The 27402-nt window shown below is 30.8% G+C and overlaps 1 protein-coding gene and 1 long non-coding RNA gene across 2 annotated transcripts; both read left to right on the top strand.

Moving 5' to 3' along the window:
* The first annotated feature begins 1628 nt into the window (after positions 1-1628).
* Positions 1629-9700, top strand: LOC132744056 (cholecystokinin receptor-like). The gene is made up of 4 exons (XM_060732663.1): positions 1629-1828; positions 2865-3604; positions 8057-8431; positions 8801-9700. The coding sequence occupies exons 2-4, from the start codon at positions 3274-3276 to the stop codon at positions 9421-9423; spliced, it is 1329 nt and encodes a 442-aa protein (XP_060588646.1). The 5' UTR covers positions 1629-1828; positions 2865-3273; the 3' UTR covers positions 9424-9700.
* A 16865-nt stretch (positions 9701-26565) lies between these two features.
* Positions 26566-27194, top strand: LOC132744055 (uncharacterized). Its single transcript, XR_009627649.1, has 2 exons — positions 26566-26657; positions 26802-27194. It is a non-coding gene; the product is annotated as an uncharacterized LOC132744055 (long non-coding RNA).
* Positions 27195-27402: the final 208 nt, after the last annotated feature.

Genomic DNA, 27402 nt, shown 5'->3' with positions numbered 1-27402 from the left:
CGTCTTCCGGCGCCAAGTTGGTTCCATTGAGGTCAAAAAGTCTTCAAATATAAAATTTAAAATTCTTAGATAGATAATTAAGTTCAAATGAAACACTTTATATGGAAACATCTGCAACGAATAATAAAGAAATAAAGTAAGAAATTAAATTAGATATCGATTTTTCAGTGCGATTTTCAGCCCGATTTGGGTAAAAAGCGTTGCATTGTTTTTAATGTTTGGTCTAGACCATCATCAAATCGTATAGAAATTTCGGAAAATATACAATATATAAAAATAAGATCAACAAGGAAGGGTGTGTAACAAGGGTGGCATTTGGTGAACACTTTCCCCAACAAAAGGGCCGCCGGAAAATAGCCAAAAAGAAACGAAATCTTAATCGAAAAGGACCATAAGAAATTTAAGTTGGCAGATGGAAACTTGAATTCTATTACTTCATAAATGTCATTTAGTACGTGAACCATGTTTTCTTCATAAAAAACGTCACACAATATTCTGAGTGTGAGCATCTTCATAATATCACTGCACACCGTAAAAACGACGATTTAAGTTTCGATGCATTGTGGTTTCCTTCGGTAGCGTAAAACATTTACAACTTTATTTAAAAAGGATTGATTTATTTCTAACATAGAAATACTTAATGTCAGCGGATATAATCAAGAAAATCTTTCAAGATATTCATCACTTCTGAATATATTTTCCGGTGCGATTCGATCTAAAATGACTAATTAGCAGTTTATTAATGAGTAATATGCATTACGTAAATATACATTTACGACGAATATTAACAATGGCATTTCCATACAAATAGTGTAATTAAAAAGTGCTTTGCCGGTATCACAAAACCTTAAAGCAAACTAAGTGGTTATGCAAGGCACGTATTTTCTACGGAAATCTAAAATCGCTTGTCGAGACTTTTCTTGAATAAATCTTACGTCTGCGCCAGCTTGCACCGGTTTAGTTTAAGAAAAAATGCAATATCTTAATAAAATAATATTAACTCTTAAATTGATAATCATCAGCAGAATAGAGACCTGATCACCGAACCGCCAATGTAAAATGTCCATACCATTTCTTGAAAAGTATGTTAGAAATCAATGGACGGAAGTAAAAATGATGAAAGTAAAAGGGAAAATAGTAGCCTAAAGCCTGAACATCGCAGGCAGCTGTCAAGAAATCAAAACCTAAAGATTAAATGATAACACACACTATAAAGTTTTATAAGATCATAATAGCAGTTATCGCACAACCGTATAAAAATTGTATTTAATTCAGAATCTGCAGATGTATTCATATGGCGTTGACCATAGCTTAACTAAACAAAATGCTACTCTTGATATTTTGAAGTAACTAAAAAGGATAAAAAGGTTTGCTATCTTATAAGTAAATGTAAATCAACACAAGAAGGATAACCTTCTATCAGAAATATCATGAGGTATGTTTATACAAATTGCGACAAAAAGTTGTGTGCCTATTCTGATTTCATTGAATGATGGTAAGAAAATGTTCTTCAATATCATGATTGCTTTAACGATCTCAAGTTCAATAATTCCAACACCAATCCATACGGCCGCTATAAAACTCTTGTTCATCTGTTCGTTTTACAATATTGACAGAATGGAATTCTTCACAGAGCACTGGTATTTCTGTAAAGGCTTTTTGAACGCTATTATTGGAAATATTTTGTTCGCAGGATTTTGATCTTTTCATGCTTCCACGTTAAGATATGGTGCTATATTAATATCCATTTTTACAAGAAAGGAGACCAAAAGGAAGAAGAAATGAAATTTTCAGCTACCTACTTAGAGAAGGATTATATTTCGAGAAAGTAAGAAATAGAATTATGTATCTTTATATTGCAGTGAATCTGTTTATACAAATTTCTTAAATTAAATGGATTTGAAATTTTAAGTAAACAAAATTTCATTTCTTTTATAAGATATTTCTTACTTATCTTAAAATTATAGAGCTCACTTTGAGCAATGTGCAAATCTTTTTTATAATCAGAGAAAATTGCGCAGTTTTTGCTAAAAAATAAATTCAGTTAATAAAAAATTATTACTAAAACATAGTAATTTAATGATTATATTTTTTCTTAAAGATAGCTTTAGAAAATATAAATAGGGTCAATTGATGCACAATAAATAACACTTATTATATTTATTTCTTTAAAATATAAATAGATCTATAGATCTATAAAATACATCAAACCTTTTATGATGGATAAAAATTATCTCATATATGTCTAAACTACGATATACGAGTTCAATAATGTTATTGCTGTTTAATTGTTCACACAACATTCTGCCAGTGGCATTGCAACCATGCTAAATAAGAGAGAACCATATTGTTATCTACAAGAACTTGCAACTTCTCTTTATAAATAATTAATTATACATTAATGTTTATGAATAGTGCTTTATTCAAGTAAGATTGAATCATTTTCATAACAAATTCTTCGAAATGAAAAAGTTAAAAGATAATGAGCATTTGTTTTAAATTTGAATATCTCTTAGTACACATTGTGGTATTTGACCAATTTTCTTTACATAAATGACCTTATATGCCGATCAAATATTATATAAAAAATCAATCTACAATGTAAAACTATTACTGAATCATTTTTTTTCGATCTAAATGACTAAGAAGATATTATTTATTTAATGAAATTATTTAGTAATGATTAAATAAAACAAATATCGTAATAAGAGTAATAAGAGTAGACAAGAGTAACGAAATAAGTGTTTTCCATTGTAACTGTCAAAACGTATTTAAACAAATTAACTCAGCTATTCAAATTGTTCTTGTAAAATTACTAATTTATCAAAGGTTTTCATTTTCTTTTATCTTGTCTTACATTTCAGATATTCTGATTGACTGGCAATTTATTATCACTTTGATAGCTCTACTCGGAGAATGGCATTTTACCGATTTGTACACAGAAAATATTACTAAATAAAGAGTGACTTATTTTCAATTTATTTTCTTTGACAACAAGAAGGCCCCTTGACATGAAATTAGCGTTGATTGGCAAAAGTCTAGAAGCAGTATAAGCTGGATCAAGATGACATTGAAACGGACAATCAATTTGTTGATTGCGTCTCAAGAGGAAACAACATGGAAGTATTTAATAAGAAATACAAACGGAATGTATTAAATGAGTTTTGAATCGACAGGAGAAGTAAATGCAATATTTAGATATTTCAAATTCAGTAATTTAAAAACTTGCATCATTCATCAGAGTTTGTAATTTTATTCTAATAAACGAAAAAAATGTCTCAATATATTGAAAACAGGACAATGAAGAACGATACATTAAATAATATTAGTAGGGTAACTCATGGTGATGATGATACTTCTACGAATATTGCAATAGGGATATATAGTACAATTTTCATCCTAGCAGTGATTGGAAATGGTCTTGTTATTTTGACATTGGTGCAAAATAAAAGAATGAGGACAGTGACTAACGTATTCCTGTTGAACTTAGCAATCAGTGACCTTCTCCTTGCAGTTTTCTGTATGCCTTTCACTCTCGTACCAATTATGATTAGAAACTTTATATTCGGACCATTTATGTGCATAACCATACGATACGCACAAGGTAAGAGTACATTTTTGTTTATCGTAGACCTACAAATATGCATATGTGTTTCATAAATTACAGAAAGGTGATATTGGTAGTTAACTTCATTAATGAGACTCCGTTTTAATCATAAGTATATATTACCTTGAGTATTTATATAATATAAATCGAAAACATAAAATATTGTTTTTAGAAAGGTTAGTGCAATTATTTACCTATACATACAATTAGCTCAAAATATTTAAGAACCGGTAAATATTTTTTTTAATATTAATTATCTAAAATATCAATAATTTAATTTATTTAGATTGATTATTAAAAAAGAGAACTAGACAATCCATAAAGCACGCCCAACCCGGCAAAACTGAAAATGTTGCTGAGTCGGTTTTGATTGAGCCTGTTCATGGACCGTACTGGAAATGGCATGTTACCGTCTACGCCCCCTAGCACCGGCTTAAGCAGAATTCATTTAAACATGAAAATGGGTACATTTTGGAATTAAAAAAAAATCGCAGATTTATTAAGACTTGTGTTTTTGCACTAAATGCTGATTTGAATTCCAGAACAAAATTTAACATTGTCATTGTTCAAGGCGGTGACGTAGAGCTACGAATATATATTTCAATTTTATTTTATATTCCTGCAATAAGGCAGAAAATTCGTTACAATTTTATGCAGCTTTGTTAATGCGCAGAAAGAGTCTATTCCAACTGTTTATTTCGGACGAAGTTTGTCTGAGAACGGTTTGACTTCTTGTTAAATTCTTCAGGGATAAACATAATAAAAAGATTTTAATTGGTCATTATAAAAGTACAAACTGATATCAGTGAATTGTATTGGCCTACATAAAATCAGTATAAAAATATAAAGGATCTTTCTGAAACATATACACGTCAAAAAGGGGGTATCGGGAACAAACTTTCTAGTTTATTTCTGGGATTTTTTAAGATCTTGAGATCTTTCTCCCAATACATATTTTACATTTCTTTTAGATTTTTCATTAATTCTCTAGTGAATAGCTTATTCAACATAAGCAAATGATATTCTATAAGTCTTGTTCAAAATGTCGAGACTACCAATAAAGTTCACGTGACATCAAATTAAAAAATAATACAAATCCCGAAACTTCTGGTACACTTAGTAGATTATGTTCAGTGTTCGTGATATATTCTTTTGATGAAATTTCGAAATGACCTATGCAAGTAGAAGCAGTTTATCCTCGTTTGAATTGATATCTCTGGTTTCCTTCTGTTTTCAATCAGAGAATGTCCATATGAAGGATATCATTGAATTGAGTGAATTAAATTGTATGCATGAATTGTACAAGCCAATATTTAAACCACAAAATATTGAACCAAAATATCAAATTGATTAAGTTGTCATTGAAAGACATTTATTTAAAAATGGCCGTGAAGTACGCGGGATAACGGGCTAGAGTTAAAACATACTTATTGAATGATATCTTTAGATCTTTCGTTAAGAATCATTGCAAATAGACACACTCTAGTGACAGAAGGTGTTTGATTATAATTTTTAATGTTATATACATGTATTCACAGAAGTGTGAACTTTTGCATTCTGATAATTTGCCATTCACAACCTTAAGGGGGATTCTGTAATAGTATTGGTTTAAGTATTTTTTCAAAACTTATATTGTCTTTCATTTGCAGTCACTAATGCACAATAGTATGAATATAGAATAATAAAATTTGCTTCAACTAGGTGCAAGAGCATAATTATGAGATTTTTACTTCCAGTGGGGCAAATTCTCATTAATGAGGACCAAGATTTATCTAATGGAAGCTAAATGCATTATATAATAATTATCTAATTTTTACAAATTGCTTTTAAATTTCAATAAGCTTATGTCATCATCAGCGTATCTAACCTAGTAAAATGATAGAAAGAATAATAACACAAATTTCAGTGGTTTAGCACTCGATTAAATAAAACTGTTGTAAGTGTAAGACTGAATAGAAGCACGATATCCAATTTATCTCCTAATAATCAATTACCTCTGGATTCGTATACTTCTTTAATGCTTCAAAGAATAATCAATATCAACAACAAGTCATATATATATAGCATATAGTTTTATGGACACTTTTGCAGTTTTTCAATTTCAAATTCATCAGTTTCACCAAGCATGTTAGCTTTTATTTCTTTTATAGACATATCTACAATATGATCACGCAACACTTGAACAACAATTGCTTTTTTGTACAATGTTGTGTTCGTTCTTATCATGCCCCCAATTAAATGTGTTGTAATATGAGACAAAGGGGTAAAAGTAATTGTTTTATATACGATACATTCAAATACAGATTAATTGTTATATGAATGTATAGTTTTTTTAATGGATATGAAAAACTGTTAATTTCAGAAGTCCTTATTTAATACTGTGCGTATGTTAATAATCATATTGATACACACTCTAATGATCAACACTGAAAATTTAATGTCTTGCCATAAAAGATCTTATATAATAGTAGCATTAGTGTAATAATACTTCAGCTAAACATGTCAATCGTTATAACAGACAATTTAAAAATGTATTTATGTTGAAGTAGAAGGTATATTGCTCAATAATATTAATTTTAATTTTTGAAGTTTAAGATACAAGACATCTGATGAATATAACTATTGTTTACCATTTTGTTTTAGTATGTCTGCCCCAAGTGTACATAAATGATTGTATTGCAAAAATTAAAATAAAGACATTCATCTTTCTTCTCCGAAAGTAATTACGTTTGGGGGGTGATTAAACATATCTATTTCAATATTGCCTTATTAACTAATTTCGGTACTTAATTTAGTATGAAACAACGTTTCTTGCATACCAATTCCATCTGTTGTCATTAACCTCATTGTAATAAACACATGTTTAATCGTTTTGCTTTTGAAAAAAAAACCCTAAATCATACAACTGCACATTCGTCATTATTTAAGAATTCGAGATTCACAATTCATACTGACAGCCGCTTTATTAATTTAACTAAAGAAAATTAATTATCTTCTCACACATAATGCAAGTGTACATGTGTTTACTACCTTATTGTATTTTCGATATTTGTTAAAGACAAGTATTTGATATGAACTTATTTGGATGGAACAAATTTTCTCTGTCTGTTTTCAGAAATTGTTTTTTTTTATTTCAAGTATATTTTTTTTATTTCTGCTTAATCTTAATTTCAATTTAGCAAAACTATGTAATTTAGATAACAAAGACAGACGGTGTATCAGTTAAGGCCTTGTTTGCCATTTCATGTGTAAATGTTTAATAATAGTACTTGAGTTTGCAAGAACAAATGCACTAGCATGTATACTTGTTCAAAGTGAATGTTCATTTTTATATCACTAGTATTTAAAACATCTATTATCTGATTTGTCTTGTATCGAAAGTCGTGGACAGTCATCGGTATTGTTTGTTTTAATTAGTTTTTTCCCCGATTCACACGTGAGCTCACTATGATTAAGCACGTACACACATAGCAAGAAAGTGCGAAGCCATTTTATTCACTTTTAGTTACAGTCTACGTTCGTAAATTTATAACCATTCCTACTAGACATTATAGCACAGCAATATTTTATTATAGAAGCACAGCATAGGGAAATAAAGATTTCATCTAATCAGACACTTGTTACATGAGAATTCTCTTGTTCATTGCATCCTCTATCCGTCCAGCGAACAATAATTACTGAAACGGATATAATATTAGCGCTAGTAAAGATTCTATTGGGTGTTAACATTATTGATTTTATGTCACATATCCTGCACTTTTTAGTGTTTTATTTCTTAATTTTAGTATGTAACCTTTCTTTTTTATTTCATTTTTGTTAGTAAGTTAATCCGTAATTGTTATTTCATTGATTCATATTTTACTGTTAAAATTTAAGATAAATAAATAGTTTAAATAAACTGAGCACATTTCTTAATGTATTGTTTCACGCAAAGAGGAATCTTTCACATTAATATCTTTAAAATTACCTTCTCCTCACATTTTATATATGATCACTTCATCTTTATTTATATAATTGGTAATTTTATAGTCATTGTACGCCATGTAGTCATTGTACGCCAGATGTGGATATACTGTCAAATTAAATTGTTTACACGTTAAATATTATTTGTAGTACTAAACTTAAAGTGAGTTCTGTAGATTGTAGATTGTTGAATCATCTAAATAAAGATCATCTAAAATGATGATCATGAAAAGTCATTTCGGATAAAATATTTTAATATTCTTACACATTGTTTATATTTTTAATTTGTATTTAAATAGAAACAGATGTGTAGAACAAATAGAACCAATATATACACATTAAGAGAAAAAAGAATTTTATTTGAATTTATAATAATAAATATGATTCAAAAAGTTTCGAGATTGATCTAAATTATGAATGAATTTAATTGAATTGAATTGCTATAAGTCGGTTTTTATTATATCTCTTTATATGTTTGTTTTTTAGGTGTGTCAGTTGGTGCAAGCTGTTTTACACTTGTTGCCATATCGCTGGAGCGTTATTTTGCAATTTGCCGACCGCTTCGTTCACGACAATGGCAGACTTTATCCCATGCCTATAAAATAATTGCAGTTTGCTGGGTATTTGCATTGATTATAGTTATTCCAATAGCAGTTTCAACTCGATATATTCGCATCAGACCTGGATTGAATGCATGTCGGGAAGACTGGGCAAATGAGGACTTAGAAAAGGCATATACAGTATTCCTTGATGTAATACTTCTATTTATACCACTTTGTTTAATGACTGGTGCTTATACAAAGATTATGGCTACGCTTTGTGCTGGAATCAGCATGGATGACCCTGCTGAATGTAGCAAAGGTATGTCAGATAATGATTATTGTTACTTATACGTTTTTTTATCGGATATGCTATATAGTTCACATTAAATGTTTGTAATAGTAAACACTGGCTCTAAATAGTGAATACACATTTTTAAGTTATATACACGCGTGTGTCTGTATCATTACATGAAAACAACATTCATCTATACATTCATTTATCAGTCTACTGCGGTAAAAGATCATTATGCGTAAAAAAATAAACGTTAGGATAGCAAAAACATTCCTATATCATGATAGATTATATTCCGTCTTCGACGCTGTTCACGACGCTGTTCATTTTCTTACTCAAAAATGTTATTAATGATTGTAAAATTATTCAGTTAATTATCCGATATTTTTATCACAGGATATAGCAATGGTGGTGTTTCAAAATCGTCCTTAATGGTGACATTGAAATACAGAGGTTCTACGCGAACAAGCTTATTAAAGAACGAAAATGCTCAAAACTTTAGTAGAAATGGTGAAAGGAATTATCTTGCTATACAAATGAAGGAAATTAGTCCATGTAGTAGTGAGGAATCAACACCCAAAAGAACAAAATTGGATCAAACGCGAATTATACGACAATCTAATCAAGAAAAAAGCCGGGAAGCAAAACTACGTGTAGTCAGGATGTTATTTGTCCTGGTGATTGAGTTTTTTGTCTGCTGGTCTCCTTTATACACTGTGCAAACCTGGAAAAGTTTTCACCATGAAAGTATCAGAGACAATATATCTAGTTTTGTATGGTCATTTATGTTTGTCTTATCCTATCTGTCATCATGCTGTAACCCTATAACATATTGTTTCATGAACAGACGCTTTCGCCAGTCATTTATTGCTGCTTTTAAGCGTTGCATATGCTGTAAACAAAAGTCGAGAGGTTATTTATATAACACAAACTACACAAGCACAAGACGATTGACGTGGGCGGATACACAAAAGGTTGAGGAGACTGAATTAAGTTCAAACGACAAATCTAAGTCCTAAGTCGTAGATACCAAACTATTTTGTCATATTTACGTTTATCTTAGTGAAATAATGACTTACGTTTAAAATGATACTATATAAATGTGTAAACAATCTTGATATAATTGTGTATTAAAATACTAGTAATGCAGCAAGCCTGGCTATCACATACTGTCATTATGCTATCAAATTATGCTATCAAAACTCATGTATATATTTCTTTAAATAAGTGCTAAACCTAAAGCACTATTGCCATTTATACAAGAGCTTGAATCAACTTTAATTATTGATTAATAAAGTGCTACACCGCTAAATTCTTACTCCTAAATGCTTAATACTTAAGATCCTTGATTTCGTTTGTCCCAAATCACGGATCCAAATAAAGTCCTCTACTTTTGGAAGTATTCCTTTTTAAAATTCAAACAACAATTTTTGCAGGAAAAGATCTTTCCAAGATTCTAAAGGAATGCTGCATTGAGCGTTACAGTTCGAAGATGAAGACACAAAATACTTGATATGTTGTCCAAAACGATCTAGGGTTATTTGAATATTTTACTAAATCATAGAGTCGGTTAATAAAAACTGAAAAAAAAGAAAGATGATTTGATTTCAACAGTTCATTGCTGCCAGATTTAATGCAGGCAAGTTGTATCAAAGGAAGTCATCATTTAAAAATTAAAATGACGTTTAATTAAGAATTAAAAACGGCAATGGTTTTGGAATCTTCATTACGCCATTTCACGAAAAACGGCATGTGGTACCAACGTCAAGAAATGACAAGCTACCAACGTGATACAATAAGGAATAAATAAAATATGTTAAAGGAAAAGATATATCTGAGCAAACGAAGCCTTGTTTCACAGACACGCATCAAATGAAAAATTTAGCAAGAATATTGGGGCTACAAAAAAAAAGAAATAAACACCTGAACTTTGAAGAATTATACCTCAAACAAAAAATGGCTATCCTTCTTTTCTCCAACGATCGGACATGTAACATTTCTGATTGAAAGGACCTGATGACCTTTTACAGTCGCCACAAGGCACAAATTATGACGTGAAAACAAGATTTTCAACCAAAACTAAGGACAACTGATTGGAGAATGGCTGTTAATACAAGTTGAAAATGCTGCAAACACAGTTGATAAAATCTATTCATAAACGACAATGATTAACTGCATGCTACCCACGCCCCCACTTTACAGCTTGAATTATTGAACACGGAAATCATATTCAGTATTTAGAAACCTCAAAAGGTGTATTCAACTATTGATTAGGCAATGATTATGGTACATTCAATGTGACATTTTAAGTATATAATATCACAAACACAACACCAAGAATGGTCGCCAATGAGTTTAAAGCAGCTGACCTCCAGAAGATAGCAGAAAAACTGCCGTCTTGCTAATATTTTAACCCCCCCTCCCCCCTCAAAAACATTATATTGTTGAAAGAAAACGAAATGACACTTCAAAATGTTCATATTTTAACATCATTGCTCTGAAAACAAACGGTTCGCTTTTCTACCCACGGGAAATACCTTCTTTTATTATACCTCCGGGTTTTTTCTAGTATCACGTGATCGTACAGGACAATATCGCAACCTGTGCTCCGGAACGCACGGAATCCGGGATTTTATCAAACATATAGGGATACCAATAATTGCTTTTGTTTTTATATTTGTAGTAATTCATGGCCCTAAAATTATAATTGATTAATTATTTCATATATATGATAACCAATTTATCGATTTAACCTTAAGCTTGATATGTGATAAGGGCCTACTCAATGACGAAAAAAACTCCTATTTATATTGGCTACTGCGTTAGTAACGTAGTTGATTATGGAAAAGAAAAACCCGATATATTAACGCTTTTGTCAACATTCTTCATCAATTAAGGTGTAGTGATGATGATTTATCAATAAACCAACAGATCATATTTACTTTACTTGAATTTTTATTCATTTTTCATTAGCCACTGGAGGTCAGTGGCTTTAAAGCCGTCACATGTCTCAAACGATATTAATGGGACAATACTGTTGACTACCATAGTCCATTGAAGTTATTTAAGGAACAAAATATATATTAGTATAAAGCAAGCTGAATATAAAACATGTCACTATTAGCAGAACTGTAATTTTTATGAACATAAATTTTCATAGACAAACGTTCATTCGTTTACTTTTCTTTTTCGTTCTTTGTGCTTCCTTTGTCAAGACTTAAGAATAAAGTGACTCAAACGTTTTTGCAAGTAAAACTGATATTATAACATAAGTAAGGTATGCATTTATTATAAAGTCAGCTAGGACAATGCTTAACTAGGTAATACTGATAAAACTAGAACTATCGCTGGATGCGATTCATACCGCCACCAATGTTACTTGGAAAGGCGGTTAAGGGAATAACTTTAGTGGTACAAATACATATACATAAAAAGAAATTATCTCTGAGGGAAAAAAGACAAATTGTATAGGTAATAGTATAAATATATATTGTCAAATCATGTCGAAACAGTTACAAAATGACCTTTCATTTTCCCAATGTACTAAAACAAACAAAAGCAGCGCAGTTAAAAAATAGCATAATTATGTCAAAATGTAATTAAAAGTGGAAAACTTTGCATACTGAGCTTACTTGCGACCCTTCATATATTATATAGTTTCAGAAACAATTAAGTATCAATGGTTATATCAGAATATTTACTAAGCCTAAAAGGGGCATAACTTGTGTCATAATTCAATGGAATTGTAGAAGTTTCGTCATCTGAGCTTGCTTGTAACCATTCATATAAATTATAAGTTTCAAGTAAATATCTGTTCCGGTTTAAGAAATATTATAGTAAATAAATTTAAAGACATAAAAAAGAACTTAACTTTGTCAATATACAATACAAAGTTATCCCCCTACACACATTTTTAGTTATGAAACTTGACCTGCATATCTTACTTGCGATACTTCGTATATTTGAAGTTTCAAATGATTATCTGTTCTAGTTTTAGAAATATTCAAGTACATGTTAAAATTTCAGAACATTTTCTAAGTCAATTTTTGACCTTCAAGTGTGGCCTTGACCTTAGCTGGCACAAAGGTAACATGGGTTCTGCACATTGCCCAGTTGGGGTGAACATTTGAGTCAAGTTTGAAGAAAATCTTTTCATTAGTATAGAATTTATAGAGCGGACACGACATATTGTGTAGTATTGATTTATGTAAATTTAAATACTTAAAAAGGGACATAACTTTGTCAAAATGCAATACAGAGTTATGAAACTTGACCTGCATATCTTACTTGTGACACCTTATATATTATTAAAGTTTCAAGCAAATACCTGTTCTTGTTTCAGATATATTCAATATATCTTAATTGTGACACTTCATACATATTTTAAGTTTCAGGCAAATACCTTTTCCAGTTGTAGAATACATGTTGAAATTTAAGAATATTATTTTCTAAGTCAATTTTTGACCTTCAAGTGTGACCTTGACCTTAAGCCGGCAAAAGGGTAACATGGGTTCTGCACATTACCTTGTTGAGGTGAACATTTGAGCCAAGATTGAAGAAAGTCTTTCAATTAGTATAGGACTTACAAAGCGGACATGACATAATGTCTAACATTTGATTGTTTGATATTTGACCTTCAATTGTGACCTTGATCTTGAGCTGACACAATAGCAGCATAGGTTCTGCACATAACCTTGTTGAGGTGAACATTTGAGCCAAGTTTGAAGAAAATCCTTTAATTGGTATAGGATTTATAGAGCGGACGCGATAATGGAGACGGACAGACCGACGGACGGACAGACCGACGCGACAAAGCGAATCCATTATAGCCCCCCCCCCCCGCACATTTTGTTGTGGGGGTATAACTATTGTAAACATTTTTGTGACTTCTACACATGCAACAGAATAAAGGTGTTGTATGACCTTTATTTAAACAGACTGTACTATTCAATGTGATAAATACTAAATTCAAAAATGCATGTATATCTTTGAACATCCTGGGATACATTTATTATCTAAATATTATTGCTTATACCCCAACATTTATATATCTCATTATTCACAATTTATTGCTTATGTATATTATCGTGCGGCACCATTTTTAGCTGGAAAACACCCGCATTTAGAAACTAAGCGAAAAAGTTGCAGGATCGGCTACATGTATAAGTGTATAAGCCCTGGAAATACATTTATGTTGTATAATTTATTTTACGGATTATAAAAATATGTCGCATCACAAGCATACTTGTAGTCCTAATTTTTTATATATATGTTATTTCACAATTTAATAGATATAGCATAGAATGATTATCGAAAAATCGATTAAAGTTTATGCAAAAACAAAAAAGAAATATAAACCTTAAAAACAGCACCCTTCAATTCATGTTTAAATTTTTATGAAAATTTTTATATGTATTTAAATAAAATATTGTGAAGTCAACAAAAAAGAAAATTACATATTGCAACGCACTAACAACCAATGAAATCCAAAAAGTCGTCAACATATCAAAAATAACCCTACTTGTTAAACGAGTAGAAAAAGGTAAAAAAAATCTGCAAAACCATTTTAAACCGCACAAAATTTTAAAATATAATTTGAAACCCTTGAATTTTTTAACCTTTTTTAAAATTTTTAGTACTTTTTTTCCAACTTTTGATTTTTTTGAAATATTTTGGGCCAAATATGGGGGCGTGAAAACCCTTTAAAAAGTTTGTTCTTTAAAAAAGGGATTTTTAATGGGAACAAAAATTTGGGTTTTTATACCCTTTTACATCTGAAAATTTTGGAAGCATACGGGGGTTTCTTTAAAATTTTTCCAAAGGGGAAATTTTTCAAAAAGGGGTTTAAGGTTTCCGGGGGTTGAAACTAAAACATAACTACACTTTTTGTTTAAAAATCAAAAAAACCGCTTTTTTTTGGGAAAAATTAAAATTTGGCCCAGCTTTTTTACGAAAAAAAATTCCCGGGGTTCCCCCAAATTCAAAAAAGTGACTTCAAACTACACTAAAAAAATGAAAATTTTAAAAGGGTTTAAAAAACGCCTACCTTTTAAAAGGCCCCACACTAAAGGGTGTACAAAAGTAAAAGAAATTTAAATTATGAGAAATTTAACTTTAACAGAAATAAGTAACAAATAAAGAATTCAAGAAAATAAGAAAAAACGGCGGCCCGCTAGGATTCGAAAAAATATCAGTCGCAAACTTTTTGCAGAATGTATAAAATAAACACATAGCTGGAGGGGTTAACGAAAACTTTATCTTTCCCGACAAAAAAAACGTTATTTAAAGGGGTAACAAAACCCTTATAGGGGTGATTTTTAGCCCCTCACATACCTTTTGGTTATTTTTTGCATTTTTGGGGAAAAAAAAAACGGAAAATGATCTAAAATTTTTTTAATTTTAATCAAAACTGAAACAAAAACCAAGATTTAAAAAAACTCAACTACAATTGTTGGGTTTTTTTATTTGAAATTTTCTTTTTTTAAATTCTGACCAAAAAAATCTACTATCATCTACTACTCAAAACAATACAATAACCCGTTTTTTTACAAAACAAAAAACCTTTATGTGGGGCCGACCTTTCCCAAAAAATTTTCCCGTCTTTAAACCTTTATAAAAAATTTCCCCACAGTAAAAATTTTGAAAATTTGTGCAATACAATACCAAAAACCCAATTTTAATGTTTGGGGAATTTCCCTTACCGAAACTTTTTCTTTTAAACTGACTAAATTTTTTTAAAAATATTTTTTTGTTTCTTGTTTTTAATTTTCCCCTTTAAATTTTTTGGAACAAATTATTTTCCATAATTTTCAAATGTAAACGGTTTTTTTTTAGGGGATTTTTAAAATTTAAAAAGAAAATTTAAGGGCGCAAAAGAAACCCTGGTTTGCAAACAGCTAAATTTCTGCTGTCATAGTGGGCTCCTTTGGGATTGAACAACAAAAAAATTATAAACTGAAAGGGGAAAAACAAATGGCCCCATTTTTTTTTTTTTAGAAAAATAAACCCAAACATGACCAGAACTTTTACTGAAAAAAATTTTTTACCTTTTAAACCAACAAAATTTTCGCCCACGTGGCCCCCAATTGCATTAACAGTAAGATTAACTCCCATTGGCACATGGGAAATTAACATAACAAATAAAGTGAATGGTTTTAACATTAAAATTAAGACTATGTAATTGCGTCAGCGATTAGAAGAAAATTAAAAGAGTGGGACTAAGAAAAGGATTGCAACACCACACTAAATACCGTATTCCGGTATATGCCGGACAAGGCGCTTGAATGATAAAATGCTAAAATCTTGCCTTTTTACCCAACGGAAGGAACTTTAACAGGTCTAATTCACCTTTTCACACCGATTTATGTATGATAATGAATGAAAAATGTAAAAATTGGCAAAAAAAAAAAAAAAAAACAAAAAAAAACAACAAAAACGATATTTGTCTATTTTGTGATTTTGATTTCTGCAAGCGTCTAGAGGTACTGCTCCAATCCTGTATTGAGTTAAATCCAAATTAAAATCTAACGGAACGGAGTAAAATGTATGCTAAGCTCAATCGGGAAAGTATCGGTATTGTAATCAAGGAGTCGCTGCTTCGATCCTTTTTAAAGGGAATAAATTTTTTCCTTGACAATTGATCTCGGACATTGAGTCTAATGGTTATTTGTTTTTATCACTGATTTATAAATCCGTTGGGACTAGCAAACGCTTGTTTGTCAATTCCGAGAAAATAGGTAACTTTGGATTCATGATGCATGAAAGCCGGTTAGATAGACCCATCGTCAAAAAATGGCCGTAAAACTGTGTTGAATTCGGGGCAAAAATGCACACAAATAATAAATAAAAGTAGTTAATGGCCTATGTTTTGCAATAATGCAGACTTGTAAAATGATAGACACTGTAAATAATAACAATTCCACCATGGGATTGCTTGTGTAAATACATGTAGTATATTTTCAACGGGAAGTAAGTTTACATTGTGTTTAGTATATAAAGCTATCCGATGACACGAATACACAGATTTCTATCAAGAACGATAAATCACAACTTATGAGCTTGTTTTTACCACATGAGTCAAAATGAAGTAAAGAATTACGAATTCCTATTGATTTTATAACGAACACTTACTTATTTGGCGTAATAAAGTCAAGTAAAGCAATACGCTTAGCGTTTATAACGGTAAAGCAATACGCTTAGCGTTTATAACGGCGATGTTTTCAAATATATGACTTAATTCAGGGAACAATCAGTAAATACACATCTTAACAACTGTCAGCACTCTTCATTCATTGAGAATAAGTTTAGTTCCTGGATTATGTGTTGATATATGAACTGTATTTACTCAATATCTATATTTAATACAATCAATGCTATGATTAAATCGCCTGTGCAGACACTTTATACTTGGGTTATATATAACAATATACTATAATAAGACCATAAACTCGCATTCAAGCAATTCCCTTGATAAATATTTACACGCAGCATTGTAAAGATGAATGAAAAAAAAGAAACTTAAAATATATCAACTCAATTAATTTGAAAACTCGAATCACATGCTCCAGTGGTAATTCAAATGAGATGATATACTCGTAAATAAAATTGAAAAAGAAAATAATCACGTGTATGTATTTCTAACGAGCATTTGTCATTTTCTTGCTCTTGGAACTTGTGAAACAAAGTTGTGTGCAGTACCTTCGTCTATGAAAATTCTTCCCCAAACCAATCCTGAAACATGTTTGATATATTGAACAAAATGTAACGTTAATATTTCAAATTAACATTTCCAACATAAAATTATGGTTGAAATAAATATTAGACTAGTTTCAAAACAGATTATAGTTACATCATGTATTTCGTTACTATGATTTGTGTGTTAAATTATCAGATGTTATGCGAATATCTGACTAATGCTTGTTATACATTTAAACCATTTGACTCCTTTTTCAGTTTATCAAACAAACCAGTTGTGGATGGAATATCTTTTAAAAAAACCGCTATAGTCCCTTAACTTACATACAACCAAAGACTGGCATTACTTAGTTTTGAGATTATATTTAACAAATAATTAGTTGATAAACAAATATGACCTCCAATCTGAACAACATCAATATATATTTGTTTGGTATAATGGCACCGCAGTTCTGATCTGATGTGACAATTTGATGGAAATACCGTGGGCATCTGTTTTAGGTTAGAATGCACAAAACGTCACCAGAATCGACGTTTTCAGTGTTATATTTGGTCCGGAGAGAAGTTGTCTCCAGTTTTCCAGCTACCCCGAGTGACAGCGTCGCACGGTATTTCCATCAAATTGTCACATCACATCGCTAGCTAACTGCATTCCGATATTTTTACATAAATGTCTGTTATCTTCAAAAATTATGAAAAACTCACCTTGTTTATCGTGTCACACGTCCTAGATGGGTGCTCACAACGAGGAACGGACGTTGCTCACAACATTTTTACCGATGGACATTTTACACTCGTTGTGAGTTAAACGGGCGTGAATATATTCTTCTTCCACTTTTATAAAAACCCTCCATCATATACATGTATATGTATATGATTTTTTGACAATGTGCAATTACGATATCCTACATCTTCATAGTCAATCACATTTTTCCTGTTAAACTGATTAAACTCGTTAAATATTCCTTTGATCCATGCTTTAATTGTACGCTTGTTCTATTTTGACACATGCATATTTTTATTTAATAATTTTGGACTATTCAACCAAAAGAAATGTAAGGCGCGAAAAGCACTTCATGTTGCAAACAGCTAAATTCTCTGGCTGTCATAGTGGCTCCATTGGATGTGAACATCGAAAAATTATCAGCTGAATCGAGGAAACAAATGGCGGCCATTTTATTTCACCTGATCAGACTTTTAATGTTTAAACATTATATGTCTTATGTAACAGTGCAAATTTCGTCACGTGGTACACTTGCATTTACAGTAAGAATAACTGTAATTGACATATTGGAAATTAACGTTACAAATAAAGTGAGTACTAAAAGTTATAATGTTAAAATAAGACTTTGTATTTGTGTCAGCGGTTAAGAAAGGAAAAAATAAAATATAACTTAATGATGTAGAATTGTAGGCAAAGCTCAACAGGGAAAGTATCAGTTTTGAGATCCAGTGGCCGCTTTTTTATCCTTTTACAATGAGTGTAATGGTCATTTGTTTTTTTATCGCTGATTCATAAATCATTTGGGACTAGCAAACGCCTGTTTGTCACTTCCGAAAAAATAGGTAACTTTTGTTTCATGATGTATGAAAGCCGGTTAGATAGACCCATCGTCAAGATATAACACTGTGTTGAAATCGGCGCAAGATCAAAATAGTATAAACGTAATTTCGTGGCCTATGTTTTGCAATAATGAAAACTGTTAAAATGATAAACACAATAACAATTCCGCCTTGGGGTAACTTGCGTAAATACAGGAAGTAAGTCTACATTGTGTAGGTATGTAAAGCTATGCAAAAATTTCTATCAAAAACGGTAAATCTCAACTTCTGAGCTTGTTTTAACCACATTGAGTCAAACTGAAGTTAAGAATTCCTATTGATTTTATCACGGACACTTACTTATTTGGCGTAATAAAGCCAAGTAAGGATTATATGTGAAACAATACGCTTAGCATTTATAACGGCGATGTTTTCAATTATATTATTTGACAGCCGGTATTAAACACATATTAACTGTCAGCAATCTTCTTTCATTGAGAATAAGTTTAGTTCCAGGGTTATGTGTTGATATATGAACTGTATTTACTCAATATCTATATTTGATACAATCAATGCTATGATTAAATTGCCTGTGCAGACACTTTATACTTGGGTTATATATAACAATATAATATAATAAGACTATAAACTCACATTCAAGCAATTCCCTTGATAAATATTTACACGCAGCATTGTAAAGATGAATGAAAAAAAGAAACTTAAAATATATCAACTCAATTAATTTGAAAACTCGAATCACAGGCTCCATTGGTAATTCAAATGAGATGTTATACTCGTATATAAAATTAAAAAAGAAAATATTCACGTGTATGTAGTTCTAACGAGCATTTGTCATTTTCTTGCTCTTGGAACTGGTGAAACAAAGTTGCGTGCAGTACCTTCGTCTATGAAAATTTCCCAAACCAATCCTGAAACATGTTTGCTATATTGAACAAAATATAACGTTAATATTTCAAATCAACATTTCCAACTTAAATAAAATTATGGTTGAAATAAATATTAGACTAGTTTCAAAACAGATTATAGATACATCATGTATTTCGTTACTATGATTTGTTTGTTAAATTATCTGATGTTATGCAAATATCTGACTTATGCTTGTTATACATTTAGACCATTTGACTCCTTTTTCAGTTTATCAAACAAACTAGTTGTGAATGGAATATAAAAGAAAATAAAAAACGCTAGAGTCTCTTTTCCGGTTCCCTGCTTATAACTATAAAGCAGAAATTTGAAATTGAACCAAACTTCGACAGGAAAGCAGATAACAGGATTTCCAAAATTTCGCTAACAGATTAATTGCGAACATCACGTTACATCAGTGATTTTCATCATTTTCAAAGTATGGAGTGATAACTTACATACAACCAAAGACTGGCCTTACTTAGTTTTGAGATTATTTTTAACAAATAATCCGTTGATAAAAGCAAATATGACCTCCAATCTGAACAACATCAATATATATTTTTGGTATTATGGCACCGCAGTACTAAATAGGTAACTCTGATCTTATGTATGTCACGGCTCTAAACTGCTCACTATTTAGGGGAGAAGATGTGTAAGCGGCCGGAAAGCTCAGTCGGTAGAGCCGCGAAACGGTATTCCGAGAGTCCCGGGTTCAAGTCCCGGTCATGCTGCACATTTTTCTCACCCTGTAACATTTGGCGCCCAACGTGGGGCCGTAACTAATATAGCTCAAAGTTTAATTTACATTGCTCTGTAACTCTGTGAAATTCGAAAACGAATTTCAATATAGAAGGGTAGTATGTCACTTTTTAGGGACAAAAATGTGTAAGCGGTGGAATAGCTCAGTCGATTAAGCCGCGGTAAGGTATTCCAATGGTCCCGGTTTCGAGTCCTCGTCAGGCTGAACATTTTTCTTAACCTGTGACATGTATAGTTTATGCTTGTTTTTTAATTAGCTTTCTATATCATAAGTAGCACATTATTTCATAAAACGCTATTTTGGGTCAACGCTGGCTTTTTGAAAATGTAAATAAACATTTCTTTATATCTAAGCATTATTCATATCCCATTTGTCAGAAGTCATTCAGTTTCCGAAGGGTCAATCGCTCAATTATATAAATCATGCGTTCAAGTCAAGAAAAGTGTTAAAGTGTCAAGTTTCCATTAACCATGACTAGTAAGGTTGATTAACTAGCATCTTATACGAAAAACCGATAAGACATGAATTTAAGGAAGCGGTAACCACTCACGATATACATTTGTCTTACTTAGAAACACGCTTCTTTCATCTTATATTAAGCTGGGCTGTTTCTCTAACAAGCAAGTATGCTGTGTTATTTGTTGACCTCTTTTTGGTTCTTATTTAGTTTTGTTAAAACTCAAATAATGCATAATCTAACAACACTCATGATTCTTGCATAAGCAAAACCATACAATATTTTACACTTTACAATTTAGAATTGTGTAAACATCTTGGAAACATAATTTTAAAAGTTAATAATAAATATTTAGCCATATAGCTAAGGACGCCAAATATCACTTTAGATTAATTTATTGTCAATTGTAAGAATCTGATCTAATTAAAACACGTTGTATCGCTGATTTACAATTAAAAAACTATGATTTGTATGCCTTTCCAGAGAAATATAGCTTAAAAGTATTTATACTTGAATCTTTAAATTTTAAACAAACTTAGCCTCGAAGAATGCTGGTATTTAACAAATGACTCTTTAGCCACCGTGTGCTTCGAAGTTAAAGTAACCGACAGATTTTGTATTTATTAAATGTCACTTAAATTTAAATTCATTTTCACAACCTTTTCATCTTCAGAATTAATTTAAGGTTATCTGATTGATAAACAAAACTGCTTTAAGGTAAACTAATTATTTTTGGTGTAAAAGGCATTCAAACAACTGCATATCATATAGGACAATACTTAATATGTAAAATGTAAATTAAAGCTTTAAAGATAAGTTTCAACGCAACATTGCAAATTAGCTATGTTTGTATAACGCAAATGACGTCTCGTCGAAATATATGCAGGGCCTTTCAATACCATTTTTACGGAGTTACAAAAGTTGCACAGGCATGTGATACATATTTTATTAGTATGAAGTTAAATAAACAAATGCATTTTTGACTATGCATACTTTCCATAGTATAATGTCATTTTCAAGAAATTGAAAAACAATATTAAAATTACTCACACTTGATCAATAAAACACTGATTCAGAGCAGTCACTGCAGAAATGTGGTACCCAGTTGTTAGAAAAATAAAAAAATACATTTTATACCAAGTTTTCTAAAGTGTCATGATACAGGATTTCAAATAAAATATAATAGTCCTTCTTAAACTGTTAAATATTACGTTAGGTAATATCAGGCTTGCAAACATATCGTTTGCAATAAAATCATGTTTTACCTACTTTGAAACTTGAAATAACAAGCAAATATTCCACACGGTGGAAATAATTCAATTGACTTTATTTGATTCTTAAACATTATTAAATAATACAATCAATAGAAAGTTACTGTCCTTTGCAAAAAGATGACATCGATATTCAAGAACACAATGGTAACAATTGAATTCAAATTAACATCTTAGGTATGAGAATATATGTCCTTGGCATATCTTGATTTGTTTAGTATTTCAAACAAGTAATAGCTTTTAGAAAACACGTAACAATATGACTTTTCACCGAATATCTATACCAAATGGTAAGCGTATCTTTGATGTGCAGACGTTAAGAAAAATTTGAAATGCCTTGTATTTTCATTGCAGATAAGGTCCAAGGTGTGGGTCTAAATCCTGGAGGAAAGTCGTTATCACAAGCTTGTACATTATTTATTTTTTGTAATAAAGCTTATTTTAATAAAACACACGAAAGCTGCGCCGTGAACTGCCAGCAGAAATAATTTCCAGGTTTCCTCCATGGAGCAAGAATTATGAACATAGTCAAGAGATTTGTCGTGAAGTTTTAGGCCAGATGTTGGCAAGCTGTAAGTGTCAATGTCCGATATAGGTGACTCGGTCAAAGGTCTTGATTAAAAACAAGTTCAATAAACGATTTTAGTACATTTATTCAAGAACTGCCACTTATTAAGGTCAATTGGTCTATAATTGAAGGTTTGTAACATGATAAATATTTCTGCTGATAGTATTTAGTATCAGACATAACAACAAACCTCGAAAGCATTATTGGCAGGTGTGAGATACATTATCCGATATAACATATATTTATATAGCAGATGATAAAATTAGGAAATATATATCAATTCTGAGTGCATTGTTGTAGAATAATGCACGGTTTGAGTTCAAATGCGTAGTAATATAATCACGAAGGCCGATAGGCCTGAGTGATTAATTACAAAGCATTTGAACGAAAAACGTGCATTATTATACAACAATGCACGAAGAATTAATATCTATTTCCATTCTAACACCTAAAGAAAAATATAATTAATATTATAAAGTTGGACTTTATGTTTGATGGTTAAATTTGCTTTCGCATCAGAGTTTCCAATAGAAACGTTCTTTAATGGCTGTTCCAGTGGGTTGAAAAAAAATGTCGTTAAATCTACTGTGTGTAGAAACATTTTGAGAATAATGAATTTTGAAAACGTTAATAAAACTTTGTTTGTTTATTTTATTTCACTCTATAATTTTTAAAGCGAAATACAAATTATTGAAAGTGAAATAAATGTAAAACTTAACTCGTTTGCGACATTGAAATAGCGTACTTGATTTGATTGTTTTGCACGTGCTGTTTGGCGCTACATTGTGACGTCACGTAAACAACACTTTAAACGTCTGTACAGCGTTAACGACTGAATTAAAGATATTTGTGTTCGGATTCATTTTCTTAGTAAGACCATTTTTTTCATTCTAGATAGTTTTCACAACAAAATTCGACAAAAAATTGTTTTTTATTTATCAGATTTTTCAAACAAAATGGCGCCCTCAATGTGAAAATACACAGGGAGATAATAAGAACGGCGAGTGCATTGTTGTAGAATAATGCACGCTTCGGGCCTTCTTTGTTTATATAGAAAAATTTCCGATAGTGTTAGAATATATTATATAGCAGATAATACTTTTACTAGAACAAAATAGTCATCATATTTCTGTTCATCCTAAATAACTAAGACATTTATCAACAATTGTTACGGCAATATTTTAGGAATATCCAAATGATACGTTTCCATTGTTTTATCAGTATTTGAAATACTTAAAATGTGCACACTTATCAACTTCAAGACATCACAAACGTCACCAGGCGTCAGGGATGGCCAGTAAATGAGTTATGTGAATACTCACGTACATACGGTATTCTGATGCATGGACCAATTGTCAAATATTGGTAAGTTCCAGCGTTTGGGAAAGTGTGTGGTATGCTTTTTGCAACCATAGATTTATTCTTTTTTTCGGATCCTTATAAAGCGGGTGAATCTCAGTAAGATTGTATAGCTTAAATTATAGTATAATTTTTAAGTACAAATTGTTACTGTTATGTAATAGAATTGTCAAAGTCATGGAACAGGTTTTCACAGGTTTTTATTTTAAAATTCTATATATTAACAAGAAACGTTTAACAGCAACAATAATGTGTAATTTAACCTTTTCCCAAAGACAATTAAATGTTTAATTTTCTCTTTAAAGAACATTATACAATGCAATCAAATGTATAAACATTGTTTAAAACTTGCGTAAACAATTAATAATATTACATATCATTCATAACATCATACATGTATTTTTATTATTTTGTTTTAAAATAAATAGTGTAATACAATATAAATACATAAGCAAAAGTGTTAAGCACTCCGATGATATATTTATTTCAAAAAGTATTTGGATTGTCTATTTAAAGTTTTGTATCTATACAATATCATACAATATAATAAACAATTTTCTGTTTGCTTCAATGACATCTGTATGGACATGTGCATTTCATTCAAAGAAATAATGACATATTCCGAGAAAAGGGTGGTAAATTGAACGTTTCTTGTTAATATATAGAATTTTCTGTTGCTTTTGAAAAACTAGACAGTATTCTTTAATTTTAGTGTTGACGCTGTGGACATATTTGAGTGTCATAAAACATAACGGAAGTGAAACATCAATGGCACTGTATGGATCACACATTATGTTTCTGATTTCTTAATTTACCATTTTAATACTCCACTAAAGCCGTTGCTAGGGTCATTTGCGGGAGCATGCATTAAATATTGTGGCTCATTAATACACACAATTTGAATATTACATGCTCAATCAGACTATGCCTGTTCATGGACAACATTATATAATCCACCGTTGACGTCTCCAATGATATATCGCACTTCAAAAGTCTGAACTATGTTTAATTTGGCAAGACAATATAAGACAATCTTATAGTATTTCCCAATTTTTCACTCTTTCGTAAACTGCTATTGACATTATAATCATGCTTTGTTTTCATTTCTGTACATTTGCCTAGATTTATATCCATTTTTTCGTGTTTATAATTAGATTTAAAAAATAATCAAAATCTTACATCTATTCAATTTTGTTTTCAGTGTTTAATACGTTGCGTCTTTGGATTCCCATTCATCCTTACATTATCAACAAATCTCTATATATAACAATTAACATTTTGTATTTTATTAAATGTATTAAGTTCAACAAGCGAATATAAATGAAAACAAATGTTCAGACACAAAATAAGAAAATTGTATGCTTGTCCACAGATGTTTTTGTACAAAATTATGTTGTTGAAAAATAAGGAAGATGTAAATGAAATGTATAAATAAATCTTCCTGATGTTAATTATAATGATGCTAATACATTCCTGTAAATACCTGTTCCTGTATATTATGTGTATTATTATCTTTGTGAAATTATGCACATTACCCACAATTACAATTACAGCCGAGATAGCAAATTTCATTTTCTTATGCAATAACAGCCACTGTACCTAGTTGCTGATTGTGATACGTATCTATGGACTAAATGCATATTTTTAGTAACTTTTCTGTCAAAAAAAGTCTGTGGAAGATGTTGGCATTATGGTTACAAATTATATTAATACGATTATACTTGAAGCATTTAATATGATGTAGAAAAAGCATCTTCTTTGAAATCTTCGGATGGTAATTGTCTGTTACTGAATGCCTTCAGCACTATCTAAAATATATCAAGTGCATACTGATTGACAAGTGAGTGATGTTTTCAGCAGATTTTCATAGCGTCTTTGTTTCTGATTCTGTGGTATATTTGCAGCGACCGGCATTGTGATTTGTGAACAAAAATGAAATACTTACAATGAACGTTGTACGTCAGACATCAGCATAAACTTAAAAGACAAGGGGTCCCTTTCTTCAACTAAATAAACATGAAATGTACGTTATAAATTGATTCATGTAATTGTTGATTTACACCCCCCCCCATTTTAGATACTTCTCACCATCCAGTTTTTACAGTTCATAATCAAGCTCCGCATTTTTCTAAGCATGTCTCATAAACAGTATAACACACAAAATCATGTGTTCTTTTATGTAAACAAGAACAACCAATGACTTTACATCATTCCAGTGCAGCAAGCTAATAGCTACTAAAGCATTTTGCATGCAGCCGTTAACACTGGAAATGTCTATTTCTATTCAGAAGTAAAGTGTGTAAATAGAGAAACAGATACCATTAATCGAAGCAAAACAGATGTACTTGGGAGGAGAGAATACTGGAAGTACATAGCATCGAATTCAATAACAATTTCAAAGAAATAACCCTTGCCGCTTTTTCTTTAAACATTTTGAATACAAAAGATGTAAAGGGAACGAATTTCTGTTTTTCAAGCTGTCATTCAAAGTCTATGTTGAAATAATTGACTGCATGCGTATTAACACAAAAACCCTATGATATTGATATTCTGTTTTATTTCTACTTTAAAGTCTCCACAGAATGGGCTGCGTTTCATGGAGAGTCCTAAGTCTTAAGTTTGTCTTAAGATAAAAATTGTGACAATTTTGCGTTTCAAAGAAAGTCTTAAAAAAGGTCCTAACTTATGACTCCTATACTTATGACCAAAAACAGTCCTAAGTCTAGGAGTGTTTTAAAGGTATCTTAAGATTGTCCTAAGTCAAAACCACTCCAAAATCAAACAACTTTTTGTTGAATTTTGTTTTGAAAACTATCTAGAATGATAGATAATGGTCTAACTAAGAAAATAAATCCGAACACCAATATCTTTAATTCAGTCATTAACGCTGTACAGACGTTTAAAGAGTTGTTTACATGACGTCACAATGTAGCGCCAAATATCGCGTGCAAAACAAGACGCATCTATAAATAATAATATTACTGCGCGCTGTACAATTGCAGTTGCGTAGCAAGCAAGGGGGTTCGTAACCATTTTTTTACTATGAAATTAAATAAAACGGTTATTTTATCGTTTTTCGTGAAATATGGTATATATTTTCACTCAACATGATAAGAGGGCAATACATTACTTTTTATACTTGCTATAATCAATTACATAGTAAATCCAATCCGGGATTATGCGCGTGCCATTGTATTTTGTAACTTTTTTCAGGAGAGCGAATTGGTCATAAGTCTTAAGTTTAAGACAAAAGATATGACAGTTCCTTGAAACGGTCTTAAGTGCAAAAACATTTTCTCCTAAAGTTGGTCATAAGTCCTAGGATTTAGGATTAACTTAGGACTCTCCATGAAACGCAGCCCTGTATCTCAAGTTATTAGAAATATTAAGATTTGATATACATGTATGATATTCCTATAT

The sequence above is a fragment of the Ruditapes philippinarum genome, unplaced genomic scaffold, assembly GCF_026571515.1.
Source record: "Ruditapes philippinarum isolate M1 unplaced genomic scaffold, ASM2657151v2 ctg1313_1_1_1_1, whole genome shotgun sequence".
In the NCBI taxonomy this organism is placed as follows: domain Eukaryota; kingdom Metazoa; phylum Mollusca; class Bivalvia; order Venerida; family Veneridae; genus Ruditapes; species Ruditapes philippinarum.
This window is presented reverse-complemented; position numbering and strand designations above follow the sequence as displayed.

Bases quoted from the DNA above. Each gene is read 5' to 3' on its own strand.
- LOC132744056 (XM_060732663.1), top strand. From the start codon at position 3,274: ATGTCTCAATATATTGAAAACAGGACAATGAAGAACGATACATTAAAT. The intron at 3,605-8,056 runs GTAAGAGTACAT...TTTGTTTTTTAG, and splicing joins AACCATACGATACGCACAAG to GTGTGTCAGTTGGTGCAAGC. The intron at 8,432-8,800 runs GTATGTCAGATA...TTTTTATCACAG, and splicing joins CCCTGCTGAATGTAGCAAAG to GATATAGCAATGGTGGTGTT.